The following is a 15318-nucleotide window of genomic DNA, read 5'->3' as shown; positions in this document are numbered from 1 at the left end:
TTGCATACCGAGCTTCCGTCAGTATAAATAGCCATTCGTTTCACAAGCTAACATTGCTTGGTGACTATGACTTTCCTTGGTGCCTTCTGTGCAGGTTAAACAAATGGAGATTTGGCAGGCATTGACTTAAAAGCCCACGACATAGCTACCCCTCTATGCTACAGTGTGGCGTTGCAGAGAACGGTACCGGACACTGTCAGACGCAGACTGTGGCGCGGCAAAATCCAGTGCTGAATAATTAAGATCCTGATTCTATGGTCCCACATCCAAGCTCCGCGCTTCCAACTACTCGCACTGACCAGCGTGGCGAGGGGGTGAGATGCGGTCAAATAACCTCCCACAACCTGCGCAGGCTTGGAGAGGCCATCATCCGGCGGTGGACTGACAACAGGGCGGCACACCTACGCGCGAACGTATGCGAGTGGAAAGTGGCGTCACCTGCTCCAGCATGTCCTCGGTGGCATTGAGCTTGTCCCTGTGCTCGTCCAGACACACCTCCAGATCCCTGATCTTCTCTCCCTGGACTTCCACCTGATCCGTCAGGACACTCACCTGCACGGGCACATGCACGCGCAAAGGTTCCAGTCTGGCAGGCCGCCCCGCTTAGTGCCGCGGGCCCGCTTCACAGTGGATGTTACAGTGGATGTTAAAGTGAATAAAGAGATCGGAACTCGTGAACCGCCAAGCCCGTGCAAAAACACACACTAAGTATTGAGTGTTGGAAGCCAAATAGAGGCAAATTAATCAACAACCGTGCTGGGCCACCGTTGTGACGCATACATGAACAGCAAGAACGACGAGCCTTACCTGCAGCACAAGAGACTCCTTATCTCCTTCCAAACGAGACAGCCTCTCCTGGTAGCTCTCCGCGCCACCATACTGCAAGTGGCCATTGGTCTGCACAAGCAAAGAGAGTAAGAGACTTCGTGTTCGTCCTCAGCACGCGCTCTTAAAACGTTAGAAAAAATAATGGATTCGCTGTGGACTGTGTAACTCTTTCCATTATGCATTTTGTCCCCGAATGTGTGTAAATATCAGTATGGAAGTCCACGGGAAGCAGATGTCAGGGCAAAAATGCATTTTCACATTTGCCTGGGTTCTGTCTGCACGGTTTGGGTGACAATTCGAATGATGTGTCCAATTTTCAACTTCATACTCTGGTTACATTCATATTGCATGAGCTTTAGCAGAGTCATCGTGCCCCCCATTGGTAGGCACAGATAGGCAGGTGGGAAGAGCTAACGCATCAACGCATTCAGCCTTAGTTGGAGAGCGTTAATAACATGTAATTGAACGTGTGCAGCTTTCAGTTCTTAACAGCGCAACACATGTTGCTTACCCTATAATCACGCAAAATTAAACGTAGAGGTTATGCAGGGTAAAGTATTCTGTGTACATCAGCAGCGAGTGTTTTTTTCCACGCTCATTTTCCCCGCGAGCCTCACAGAGAAGGGAAATTATTGTGCAACACAACAGAGCACTGCGTGACCAATGAGCTAAAGAGGCAATGCCCTATGCCACTGCACGTGGCAGAAATGCATTATTGATGTGACCAAATGGCTACATACATCATGATTACGGCAACACACATATATAGAATGTACACGTACACATGCAGTACATCTTTCCGTGCACAAGTACAGCCCTAATCCAAAATTCACTGCTGGATGAAGGCTTTAACCATGAAATGTGGGTCATGAGCTTTAGTTGGCCATTATTCACCACGCCGTGTGTATCAAACATTTGGTCAGTAAAATAATGTCTACGCAACACACTCAGTATGGAATCTCTGAAGACAAAAGCAAATTAATTAAAGAGTTTCCAAGGACTTCCAAATAAATACGCGATTCATGTTACACCGTAAACAGATGGCCCCCGAACACGGGACACTGCCAATGTCGTTATCATGGAGCCTAAAGCAAGGCTCAGGGACAGGCAAACGCATTCCAGATTAAGGCTCAGCTCCAGCCACTGTTTTTTCATAATTGCTTAATAAACAAATCAGTATGTATTTCTAGCCACATAATGGAGCCCGTTTATTTTTTTCAGTAAACAAGGAGCTCTATGAATGGGGGTGGGGGGACGACGGCCAATCACGTGAATATTCGGGAGCTTTCGGCTTGTCTAGACTCTCAATGCATGTAATTTACAGCGACTCAATCGCCACAACAGCCCAGGCTGATGCTGGGTCTCAACCACGACGCACTTATCAAATAACACACTCAGCGACTCAATCAACTGTCACGATTCGAGGTTTGTGATTTGAATCAAACAAATATGACTATTTTTTGTCCCTTTTTACCGTCTCGTTTGTATTGTTTCTGATTGGTAGAATTGTGTCCACACCGTTATCACAAGCGTATAATTGATTAGCGTAAAGTCTACATACAGTGAGGGAAAATTATTTGATCCCCTGCTGATTTTGTACGTTTGCCCACTGACAAAGAAATGATCACTATCATTTTAATGATAGGTTTATTTGAACAGTGAGAGACAGAATAACAACAAAAAAAATCCAGAAAAACGCATGCCAAAATTGTTATAAATTGATTCGCATTTTAATGAGGGAAATAAGTATTTGACCCCCTCTCAATCAGAAAGATTCCTGGCTCCCAGGTGTCTTTTATACAGGTAACGAGCTGAGATTAGGAGCACACTCTTAAAGGGAGTGCTCCTAATCTCAGATTGTTACCTGTATAAAAGGCACCTGTCCACAGAAGCAATCAATCAATCACATTCCAAACTCTCCACCATGGCCAAGACCAAAGAGCTCTCCAAGGATGTCAGGGACAAGATTGTAGACCTACACAAGGCTGGAATGGGCTACAAGACCATTGCCAAGCAGCTTGGTGAGAAGGTGACAACAGTTGGTGCGATTATTTGCAAATGGAAGAAACACAAAAGAACTGTCAATCTCCCTCGGCCTGGGGTTCCATGCAAGATCTCACCTCGTGGAGTTGCAATGATCATGAGAACGGTGAGGAATCAGCCCATAACTACATGGGAGGATCTTGTCAATGATCTCAAGGCAGCTGGGACCATAGTCATCAAGAAAACAATTGGTAACACAATACTCCGTGAAGGATTGAAATCCTAAATCCTGCAGCGCCCGCAAGGTCCCCCTGCTCAAGAAAGCACACATACATGCCCGTCTGATGTTTGCCAATGAACATCTGAATGATTCAGAGGACAATTGGGTGAAAGTGTTGTGGTCAGATGAGACCAAAATGGAGCTCTTTGGCATCAACTCAAATCGCCGTGTTTGGAGGAGGAGGAATGCTGCCTATGACCCCAAGAACACCATCCCCACCGTCAAACATGGAGGTGGAAACATTATGCTTTGGGGGTGTTTTTCTGCTAAGGGGACAGGACAACTTCACCGCATCAAAGGGACACTGGATGGGGCCATGTACCGTCAAATCTTGGGTGAGAACCTCCTTCCCTCAGCCAGAGCATTGAAAATGGGTCGTGGATGGGTATTCCAGCATGACAATGACCCAAAACACACGGCCAAGGCAACAAACACATGAAGGTCCTGGAGTGGCCTAGCCAGTCTCCAGACCTTAATCCCATAGAAAATCTGTGCAGGGAACTGAAGGTTCGAGTTGCCAAACGTCAGCCTCGAAACCTTAATGACTTGGAGAAGATCTGCAAAGAGGAGTGGGACAAAATCCCTCCTGAGATGTGTGCAAACCTGGTGGCCAACTACAAGAAACGTCTGACCTCTGTGATTGCCAACAAGGGTTTTTCCACCAAGTACTAAGTCATGTTATGCAGAGGGGTCAAATAACATTTTTGACATGCGTTTTTCTGGATTTTTGTTGTTATTCTGTCTCTCACTGTTCAAATAAACATACCATTAAAATTATAGACTGATCATTTATTTGTCAGTGGGCAAACGTACGAAATCAGCAGGGGATTAAAAACTTTTTTCCCCTCACTGTATATCGTACATAGTAAATTCGTACAAACATCGTTATAAATCCACTTCGACAGTAAATCGTTATCATGGATTTAAATTATTATTTACTACTATAATGAGCCAAGAATGTCTGTGCCCCGCGCGTGATGTCACTCCATGTCAACCAGCCCCCCTCATTAATAATCATAAACAGGTGACGTCCTACAAATGGACACCCCCCCCCCATTAATAATAATTAGCGGGTGACGTCACTCCACATGGGGGGGCGAGGCGCCTTCACCCCCCCTCCTCAGCGTCAACTTGCAACCCTCACTACAAAGGCAGAACCCTCACGTCACGCGATCTCTGTAATGCTATTGAGACATAGAAGTAAAAAGGACGTCGTGATGAACAAGGGATTATAACCTTTCAATGAAACAAGTCTGTGTCAACGCGCCCTCACAAATTGCACACGAATGTATGCAAAGAATATCACGTCGCGGTCTGCTTTTCGCTTGCAAGTTTCAGATTTACTGCAATACACCCATCCTTGGCTGGGCAAAAGGCTCGTGATGTTAATAATCAAGTGTACTTTTATATGGCTGGTTATCAGGAAGGATATCAATGCTGGTGAAGCAATTATATGTACAGGCAATTATAACAAGTTTACCATTACCACATAATTGAACGTGATGACCCAAGCATGCATGAATTAAACATTTTTGTTCGTTCCAAACAACTTGATAGGTTTATATACAACTAAAGAATGAGTATACAATAACTCCAACGACAACTAGTCTCCAAGTTATATTTACACTGCGCTGAAACCTCCAGCCCTGTAAATAAAATCACGAGCTACACACGATGGGAAATTTGCCTGGGCTTGTTAAATCTTTCGTGCCCAATGCAAGCCTCCAACCCGGCTCCAACTCCCCAGGGCTATGCAAAAGGAATGAGCTGCCGAAAATAAGGGGGGTTGTAACGAGTTCAGACTAAAAAAAATCTTTAACAGTCCATCTCATTTGCTGCCTGGCTGGAATGTTTGGCATGTGTGAGCCCAGGAGCGAGGGCTGAGGTTTTCAAGCACGATGTTTGAAACGGCGTCTAAATATTGAAAAGCGAGACAGTTAAAAGTTTTGGAGGGGTTTTTTTTTTCCTCTGTTCAGCAAACAAATCAAACGTACAATCAGTTGCTCTTCGAAACTGCTCAGAGGCCAAACAACCACACGAAGTTTCTATCAGTACCACCGAGCAGGCGTCTGGGCTTGTGCTGTGCAACTCATTGCATGGATGCAATTTAACTGCATTCGACGGAATTGTATTCAGTTCAACTGGGAAAGCTCCAAGCACGTGTAGTGAAACGTCGGACATCATGCCGAACAGGACGCAGTACAACCAGAAAACGCATCATCGTAGATCTAAACATATGTCCAGTGTTGACTTCCAGGTTAGTGAATCAAAATCATACATCAATACAGTTTATGGGAAACTGAGATATACAATTTCGTAGTCCTAAGCATTAGTAGTCTTAATTTTTGCAAAGAACAAATAGAGATTGCTTACTGCCATATGCCAAATCATTATCTCTTTAGCACAAGTCTTCATAAATAACATTTAGCTTATGCCTGAATCAGAAACTAAAGATCCAGTGCAATGCTTCCACAGGTACCTCACGACACTTGAGGAAAGCCCTTTTAATGTAAACAACAAAAACACAAGGTAATAACTTGCTGCTTCAATTAAATTATACAATAAGTAACATGTAAATAAAAAATAATAACAGAGTTTTTATTTTCCCATCACTGGCAGGAAAGAACAATAAACATTAGACAGTCACTGTGCTAATGGGTTTCTTATAACTGAGAAAATTAAAAATTCATAATTATAAAGCAGGCCATAATAAAACCCATGTCTGCAGGATGCCTCAAGAATAACGACGCCTATCCACAACACAAACGCCAACCACGAGCAAGCACCCACAAATCTGCTTTCCGCAGCGCGCCCTCCCCCCTTTCGTCGCACTCCCAGCGGCCTTACCCTTTTCAGCCAGGTTATCCGTCGGTACAGTTCCGCCTGAGGCCACTCGGCCATGCCCCCAAGCACACGTTGGTGGGTCACTGGGAAGGGGTCACGGAGACGGGGTTGGGGGAGGGGGGTGGTAGCGGAGGACGCCGCCGGACCCCAGACTCGGCGGAGAATTTTGTGGCGAGTCCGTGGAGAGCGCCGGCCCTCCGTGCTCCGTGCGCAACGCGGGCAGCGCTGTGCGGGGGCCCTCCGCCGGAGAGGTGCGTAACTCAATCTGAACCTGACGGAAGAGCGGCGACCTGCAGGCGTGCGTCTTCGCACCCCCTGGCCGCCACCGTGCACCCCCGCCCCCCACCACCCACCCACCGCATGGCCGTGAAACTCGATTCCTCTTCCTCTCCCCTCCCCACCAAAGCGTTTATAGCACGGAGTCAAGCGTTGGGGCGCGGGTGTTTTCCTCGCTAAAGGGTTGTGAGCTGCTTTCCTGGTATCTAACGCAGTGCCCGACAACAGTAATGTAACATATTGACCTAATTATTGAAGGGAAAATTTTTAAAAAATTCCATTCCTCTTAATCAGCACGCTCAACGGAGTAATTCTGCAAAGCAAACTTATTCTGTTCGTGCCATTTTTAAGACAACTTTCCTTGTAACCGGGTGTTCACTAATGAAAGGCTCAGTTTAGAAGCATTGAATCTGGGCCAATTGCTGGGAATATTTATCCCACATTCACACAACACTGTCTTATTGTCTCTCACATGTTCTCTTAAAACTGGTAGGCTAAACACAACAGCATACATTCTCTGTATCAGTTCACACACAACCTCCCACACACACCAAGAGCGCAGCAGATTGGATTGCTGCCCAAGGCAACTACCCTCATCACAGTCAGGGTGCTTGGAGTATTTGTGAAAATTGGCTCATTGTACAGACTTCCCTGACAAGGCCAGTATATGTGTTCTTACAATATTACATTGGGAAACCATACCTGGGGCTCTGGCCCATCCAATTATAGTTTCTTCATGGAAAACAGGCAGCCGGGCCGCAAGGAAAAAATCTAATTTACTTCGCTCGGCATCAGTTCCGGGGATGCAAAAAGCTTAGCTCTGGTATTGTGAAAACAACAGTGACAGCATGCTGACCTTGCCAAAAACAAAAAAAAAACTAAAACGGCACCGCTGTGCTCAGCTGCCTGCTGCCTCCACGGCAGATAAATGGAGCAGCACGAGTTTAGCAGGCGCGCTGGAGTGCATAATTCTGGGAAACGTGCGAGTGATGGTCAAAATGTTGTGACAAGTGGAACCTAAAACGGACAACGGGCCTGTATTTATTACTCGAGGTGCAATTACTTATCCTCACGGCAATTCTATGCATTGTCATGATTCAGTGTCGCAATTTGATTTGAGAATGTATTTTTTTCACACAGTGGTGGATTTAGCATCCAACAGTGGCTGTGGGGGGGTCACATGAACCCATTAAACTCAAGCATTTATGAATTAAAAAAACATGATTATGCACATGATAGAATGCATATATTGTGAGCTTAAGAACCTATATTAATTTATACTGTAACTAACGGAATTGCTTCACCTGTACTTATGACAGAACTGTTACTGTTGTCGCCACCCCGAAATGGTAATGGACTTAAATATTGAAGAAATGGAAATGCGGCTCAAGATTAGGCACGACAAACATCACGTTTGTGTGACATTATACAGCGTCTCGTTCTCAATTCTCAATGACGTCGCTTGTAAATGTCACGGAAAATGAAGATGCCACATGTACCTCACTGGTTAAAAATCAACTCTGATGCACCCGCGCGCAGCCCGTTTAAAGGCAACTTCTGAGAAGGTTTAAATAAATAGTTATTCCGTAGACTTTAACCCACGACTCATGGCCTCCAGCAATGTATCTATATTTTCTCCTGACTGCCACATCTTGTTTTACATAAACAACTCTCTGTTATTTCTTTAATGCATCTCTCCGGCTCCCACTACTCATAAGAAACCATGAATTCGTGCCAACTTTTTTTTTCATGAACACAGTGGAAAGCCTTGCTCTGCTGATGTTATGAACTCTTTAATGAATTTTAAAACTCCTATCCTACTCCTTTCAAGTCCTAGGACAATGAGCCCCCTTTACCAACGACTTTTCCCCAAAGCTAAAAATCACACGGTGTAAAAACCACAAATGTCAAAATGTTACGTTCGTTATACAAAACCATAAACCGCCAGCTGCTGGCTCCTGAGCACGCCGTGAGTTGGGATTATAAGAAGCACGAAGCGGCTCATGGAATAACAGTGAGAGACGGGAAGAGGAACACGTGGCTTACAGAACATACATGCGTTAAGAGACGTCTCATTGGCTGTAAAGAAAGGTGAAGTGGGCTTGGGCAGGGCACGTTGCAAGAAGAGATGTAAGCCGATGGTCGAAGACGATCGACGGCGTGGCAGGCGCCGGAGGGAACGTCAGGTGCAGATGGGGATCAACGAATTCGGCTCGTGTGCAGAAGCCAAACGGACTCTTGAATCGCGACGTGAGTGATGGCGACGTGCTTCAGATGCCTTCGTTAAACAGTGGATAGATCATGGCTGATAATGACAATTATGAAACGATGCTGCTGAGAGATGGAGACAGCTTGGGCAGAATTCACTTGACAGTACATACAGTCTCTACCAGAGCGAGCGACAACAGTGCACATTCCAAGTTTAAATCTTTATTATATTGCATCAGGCAGTTACGATCGCCCTTTGCAGAGGAAGTCCTCACCATGCCGCAGTGCAGCCAGTCCGCGAGGGTGTCGATGGTTGAGTCCGGTATCTGTGACCTCAGCGTCTCCCTGTCATCTTCTCCTCCCACCGCGTCCAGTGCTCCACGCAGCTCCTCCACCAGCTGCAGCACGCGCAGGCCGCCCAGCGAGCTCATGGTGCCGCCGTATGGAGACACGGGAGACTGGCAATCGAAAAGCCCATTGCCGTACTCCATGCCCTTCGAGCCTGCGTGAACACGGTGACGGGCGGACGAGCGGGTAAGTGGGTGAATGGGCGAGCGAGGAAACATCGTAAATCCTTTAAGACAGCATCCGGCGCTCGTTTACATCTGTACGAGGGATGCCACCAGTACGGTCAGTTATCTTGCACACACCTGCGGTGATTGGACAAGTTGGAAAAGACAATACTGAGAGCGGCTAAACAGGGCTGCGGTTATCTCAGATTGTCTTGGTATATGCATGTACAGCTCTTAACAATCCACTGTTGGCCAAAAGCCTTCTCATGCCTTTCGGCTATGGGAGACGTTTGACCATACTTCACTATGCTGGTTAGTGCAGGTTGGTGAAGGGGGTGCCCAGGACTGGTTCAGATCTCACTCATTACTGGCAATCGCCATGGCTGGGAATCGAACTGAGGTTGCCAGGTGAACAGCGCAATGCGCACACCCACTTATATCCACCTCCGCCCCACCCAAGACTGTCTATGAGTGCGAGTGAAAACCACACGTGCGCATCCTGCAACTGCAATGTGTGCCTATTCATGATTAAACAAAAACCCTCAACAGATATGAACGTACGAGAAGCCGGGCGCACACCACTGGGAGGGAGGTACCTGCGATGATGCCATCCATCTGTTCAAGGGCAGCAGCCAGCATCTCACTGGCGTCCGACATGTTGGCGTTAGTGTTCCGTTACTGCAGCACTGACAGCCACCAAAACTCCCTCTCCTCTGCAGCAAAGCAAAGCAAGGGGAGGGGAAGAGGGAGGAACAGAAATGCACAGACATGTTCAATTTATACTTAGCATACTACATTATTTGTGGCTATTATTTGAAGAATAAACGTAAGCAAACATGCGAATAGGAAAATGCCAAGGTAAAAACATGTCACGCCAAATGTGTCAGCAGACAAGTATTCTTCAGGCTTGTTTGCCCAGACACGCATGAGCGTGTTTTGCTCTCACAGCGTCTGATTCCCTATTTTTCGTGCTAGCTATTTAAAAACCCTGACGCGGCAAACAGAAATACTAGAATAACATACCGAGCATTAAAGGCAATATGCTATTAAAATAGCAACTTGCGGCGCTTTGCCTCATTCTGCAAGCATATGGGAGCGAAGAATATGAACAGGAAGAGAAAGTCGGGCTCTTGTCTAAACTCAAACAGAAGGAAAGCTATGTGAGCAACCCTTAAGCAATGCACATTGAACTTTGAACTCAAAGAGTTTTCATGCAACAGAGGGGGAGCTAAATAAGGGCTCTCTACTGTCCATTCATGAGCCAGTTGCCAGAGCAGAGATGTCTTTAACATGTGTGAGGTGCGTGTGGAATATAAAATCAGGCGACATCCAATGTTTACAGCCCACTTGCAGTCCACTCCGGACCTGTCCATTGTACGCAATTATTTATCATTATTTGTGAGATGTAAATAACTGACATAAAACAGCCACAGGGCCACACAGCGAGCCTAAAAAAACTCTAGCTCATGTACGTCGTTTGCGTTGAGTGACGGAAACCGTGCTCCAACCGACCATTAACTCAAAGAAGAAAAAAACTTCCCCCCCCCGCCCCCCCGTGAACCGACTAACCAAACCACCCTACCAATCACATGGCCCCCACGAAAGGCTGGGCCAACAGAAGGCACAATAGGTTGTTCATTGATTATTTTATTTGGTCCTGGAAGGCAAGGCTTTGTTATCCAAAGGAGGGAGCATGGGGTGCAAATGTGGAAATTGCCAATGGATACACAACACAGCATTATCAAACGTGCGCATTGCAAAACCAGCCATGTAGAGCTCACTTTTGCGCTATGCCACAGATATAGAATTGGTCACCGGGCCAATCGGTATACCTTGTGCTCCTGACAATGTCCTGTTGTAAAGGAAGATGTTAACCTTAACCTCAATTTCCTTCCACGTTTGCGCAATTGTTTCCAAGTTCCTGCAGGTGAAGGTCTCTCCAGTTTTACTTATTTATTTATACGCGCACCAAACACGACACAAATAAATAGAATTACCACCAGAAGGTGGACGGTACTGGAGGAGAACAGGTCTGTTATTAATTACCAAAGAGTCCTGGTTTCAGGTCATGTCACAACATAGCAATAAACCAACGGGGTTTGGCAGAGAACAGAGAGAATGGTGAATTTCTCACGTGGTCCACAACCACACATAAACGAAGGTCACTACTCGGCAGTATTTCTTGAGTGTAAGCAAACATTTGCGAGAGACTGGGTTGTATTCTGCTGTTTGTATCTCTGAGCTGCAGTGAAACCTTCCATGTGCATCACTTTGAGGTGAAAGTGTTCTGGCATTTTATGAGCTTAGAAAGCTTGTAAAAGGTTAATAGAAAATTCGCATACACAAATCTTCTGGCTGAAAACACAGAAAATTGAGGCGAATAACCATTTCAACAAAAGAAAGAAAAAAAATCTACCAGCACCTGGGCACTTTCCTTTTTCACATGTTTGGTTAAATGACTCATGGTACTTTCCAAATGTCAAAATGCTTATAGTATCAGGGTCATCACTGCCGGTCAGGCATCTGGCAAGGAAACCTTTGTGCAGTACAAAAAAGACAAATAAGTGTTTTTTTTTATGAACGTACACCTCATTTTTGGACAAAATACTAAATGTGAAATCTATATATTTTATTTGCACTTCATGTTATAAGTTCTTGTATACCACTATAAATATGTATTTTTTATTTTTTGTGAAGCTTTGTCAGCACTGTCAAAACAATGCCGATCCTACATGGTAACAACATACCACGCACTGACAGACCCGTGGAAAAGAGGCACAAAGGAACGTTAATATGACAACTCCTGGCCACTCTGGGAATAGAGATTTAATGTATACATCTCGGACGGCTTTTGATAATGAAAAAATGTATTGCAGATCCTGCATTAAAAAAAAAGCCTTGAGTGCAGTTACTTGCTTGCCAAACACGCACACACACACACTCCGAGAACAAACTAGGGCAAAGGCTTCCCTTCACAGCCCACACGATCATTGCGCGTTGTCATAAATATTTCTTAAAGCAAAATCGATCAATTTTTAGCTTTAACCGCAAAGGAGAGGACCGCATCAACAGGAGAACAAACAGCAGAACGGCTTTAATAGACAGCGACTATTAACTATTTATAAAAGGCTCCCATGCTGCATCAGCTATATAGCATTTGTTTTAAATTACGTGTTGCCATTGGACCAATTACAAATTGCTCTCTTCACGAGTTCAGGAATTGCCACTATTTGCGGTGGCGATTTCATTCAAGAAGCAATTCCCTTGTATCAATTGTGTCGCGAACGGTATTTCTACGAATGGTATGTTTCTATGAACAGTATTTCTATGAATAACCTGGGATGACACAGCTCAGTTGGTTTAGAGACCGGAAGTGGTGGTAAAGCTGTTGCCCCGATGCATCACACGGCACAAGAAGGAGAAAGGTCGAACGCAAAAGTGAATGTAGTGGCTTCTAGTGGCTTCTCGTGGCAGCAGGAGTCACATGAACCCATTATATACAGGGTATAAGAACTGAAAATAATACATTCTCACACGCACAATTCTACGCATGCATCGTGAACGTAAAAAAAACCTACTTTAATCGATGAATCGAGGTGTTGTTATTTACCTAATGACCGTCATGAAATGATGCGAAGAGAGACGAAAGGCTGTGAACGGTTAGCCCATTACCATTAACAATGAAGAGACACTTCACTAAGGGTCACGGTCTTACGAGTCCTCTCTCTGTGCACTCCAACAACACCTTGCGTGTGTGGGGAGGTATGAAAGTCAGACTTAAAAAACTTCGCCATGTGAATGCATCGAACGGCAAGTCACGTGTAGCCACACGTGATGGTCCAGAGGAAGTTAATTAACACGAGAACTCTCGAGGGGGTAGACAATCAAAACGAGATGACATCTGCTGCTTCTCAGTACTTTTCATGCACCAGTCTTAAGGCTGCAACACACCAAGAACTTCACAGATACCTCATGGCATGACGTCCAGAGAGCTTAATTGTCCGTATCAATGGGTATGCTAAAAGGATAAGAAATTGCCCTCGTATTTAACCGCAGTGAATCAGTTCCTCATATAGCTGTGGTGGTGCAGTGGTTAGCACACTGCACGATGATTCTGGCAAACTAAGTTCAAATCCCGGCTAAGATAAGTGGTCAGTGTATTTGAAGCAGTGCGGATAGGTACTGTAAAACAACCCCTCACAACTGGCATGGCATGGGGAAGCAGTCATCCAGCAGTAGATTGAGAAACGGCTGAAAATTATAGGTTTTACTATTATTAGAAATCAACGCATCAAGCATTGCTTTCTGATCCGGTAAGCATGCAAGCATTGGTCCATATATTATTCAGTGGAAACGAAGCATTACAACTAAATAAAACAATTAACTTCTGAATATTGTGTCATATTTTCTGCTGCCCATGTAGTCTAAACGACCGCTTTAAAAAGCAGAAACTAGAATGAACCAAAAACGCCTGCAAGCAGGAAGGAAGTAATCAAATATATTAATGGCCCGCATTAAATCTTAACTAGAGCGCACTGATAACGGGTGTGGCGTGTCTAATAAAATCAATAAATACAGCATTAGCGTGGGATCGCACATTACAGCGCTCATTAAATTATTCACACGTACATGCAGCACATAAAATATTTTATTGTGCGCTGCTGGTTGAATGCCAGGAGGGAAGATGCAGAGAAATGGACCAAAGTACGAGCTAATCCATAACTGTCTGACGATCACGGAAGAATGTAAACACGTCTACAGATGTAGTCTACAGTTAGCACTTACAAAAGAATAGTTCATAAACAGCTCGCGGTTCAGGTCATCCGATAACTCGCCTCTTTCCGGCACATAAAAGAAACGAAAAGATATAAATGTACTTTCTGCTTCATGTATGGCTTTTTCAGGGCCAAAGGAACGGGCGGCACAATGAAACAGAAAAGACATTGCTCCTGTAAAGATGGCAAAGCATGTGTTTAGCACGCAACAGTGTGGGTATAATGAATCACAGCTACCTTTAAGGTAAACTTCCTGGGCCACCGAGGATCTATACATTTAACTAGAATGCAACCTTGCCCAACAACAAAATTTGCCTCTATTATCTAGAAACCAAACCGCCAACCGATCAAATGAAGAACGGCATGTGGAATTTTTAAGGGGAAATATTTACAACAAAAATGCAGTAAACAGCACTCTTAACAATTTTTCAACATAAAAGAAATATCACTACGGTACGTTTAACAGGTACGGTACGTGTACATTAGGCTTACCAATCGTACACGAAACGACTTCGATAAATCCTCAGTCAAAGTTAGACCACGCAAACAACTGCTCAGGGGCTAAGCTAGACTAGGGTCAGAAAGCACTATGCAAACAAACGTCCCATTAACCATTCATGGCGCGGGCCTGACAGAGCAGGTGGAAAAACACAGCACACACACACACTGCTGCTGCTGCCGCCTGCCATAATAGCGGGTATAAACAAGTACAGTAATGCGTGGAAAGAGCAGCATCCGTCGAAGCCCCGTGTGCCTGTCACCCAGTTCCAATTACTACAAACGCATTCTGGTTAAGATAACAACACATGAAAGACATACATGCGCAGGTGCCGCCCGATTGTTAATCCACTGCTGGATGTGGGGGCTATTCCGCCGTATCTCCTCCTACACGTTGGTCAGGCGAGGGTGGAGACGGTGGAGAAAAATACAGTACAACACATGGATTTTGTTCAACTGCATTCTGCTGTTCACCACGCAGTCTGTAACACGTATCATGCACGTGATCGTACATCCGAGTACCATCAGAATCAGAATCTTTATTTATCCCGGAGAAATCCGATGAGCTACGAAGCTCTTTTCCACAAACGTCCACTTTTCGGCCTCTACACAGCTCAGAATCCGACATCTGGGTGATTTGGTCAGCGGCATTTATACCCAGTTTCAATGATTCGAAGGCGTTTTGCTAAACTACATATGAAGAACAGCACAGTCTTAAAGGGAAAAAAGAGGACAACAGGTAAATGATTACAGGGAGAAAAAAAAGTGAAACGCATGCTTTCAATTCTTGAGAATTCTAAACGGCTCACAAATGCCAAATGATCAGTGCCTCGAGGGAAAATAAAAGTTTCGGCTGTCAAAGTTTGAGACGCAACCTCAACAACACGAGTCTGTTTTCCAATACCAGGTTAACTGTGTGGTCAACAGTGTTTGTTTGGGTATAGCCCATAGTGATTGGTTGATTTCCTATGAACTTGTGAAAAATTATCATTGATGCAAATTATGACAACACTTGACTGCCACACATATCTACGATTCGGCGCTCTGACAAAGGAAAAGACGATGCCACTTGGGGGAATAACTCAACACGGCGTGTCAACTGGAGCGGCTGCTC

General features: G+C 45.0%; 1 protein-coding gene across 19 annotated transcripts in view; it reads right to left on the bottom strand.

The window, feature by feature from the left end:
- The window catches only part of PPFIBP1 (PPFIB scaffold protein 1), a 49732-nt gene that overhangs the window by 29685 nt on the left and 4729 nt on the right, over positions 1-15318 (bottom strand). For 16 of the 19 annotated variants that reach the window (XM_076065447.1, XM_076065451.1, XM_076065445.1 and 13 more), the window contains exons 2-5: positions 9528-9644; positions 8695-8921; positions 808-897; positions 439-552 (exon numbers count right to left, since the gene is read on the bottom strand). In XM_076065447.1, coding sequence (XP_075921562.1) covers positions 439-552; positions 808-897; positions 8695-8921; positions 9528-9588 — 492 coding nt within the window. In that variant the 5' untranslated portion in view covers positions 9589-9644. Of the gene's footprint in view, positions 1-438; positions 553-807; positions 898-5938; positions 6257-8694; positions 8922-9527; positions 9645-9954; positions 9980-14525; positions 14557-15318 lie in introns of those variants that run through there. The other 3 variants (XM_076065446.1, XM_076065448.1, XM_076065461.1) reach the window with 3 other exon arrangements.

This window comes from Petromyzon marinus, chromosome 7 (genome assembly GCF_048934315.1).
Source record: "Petromyzon marinus isolate PM22_M1 ecotype Great Lakes invasive population chromosome 7, UKy_Petmar_22M1.pri1.0, whole genome shotgun sequence".
Classification (NCBI taxonomy): domain Eukaryota; kingdom Metazoa; phylum Chordata; class Hyperoartia; order Petromyzontiformes; family Petromyzontidae; genus Petromyzon; species Petromyzon marinus.
Note: the sequence above shows the minus strand (reverse complement) of the source record. Positions and strands in the feature narration are given on the sequence as shown.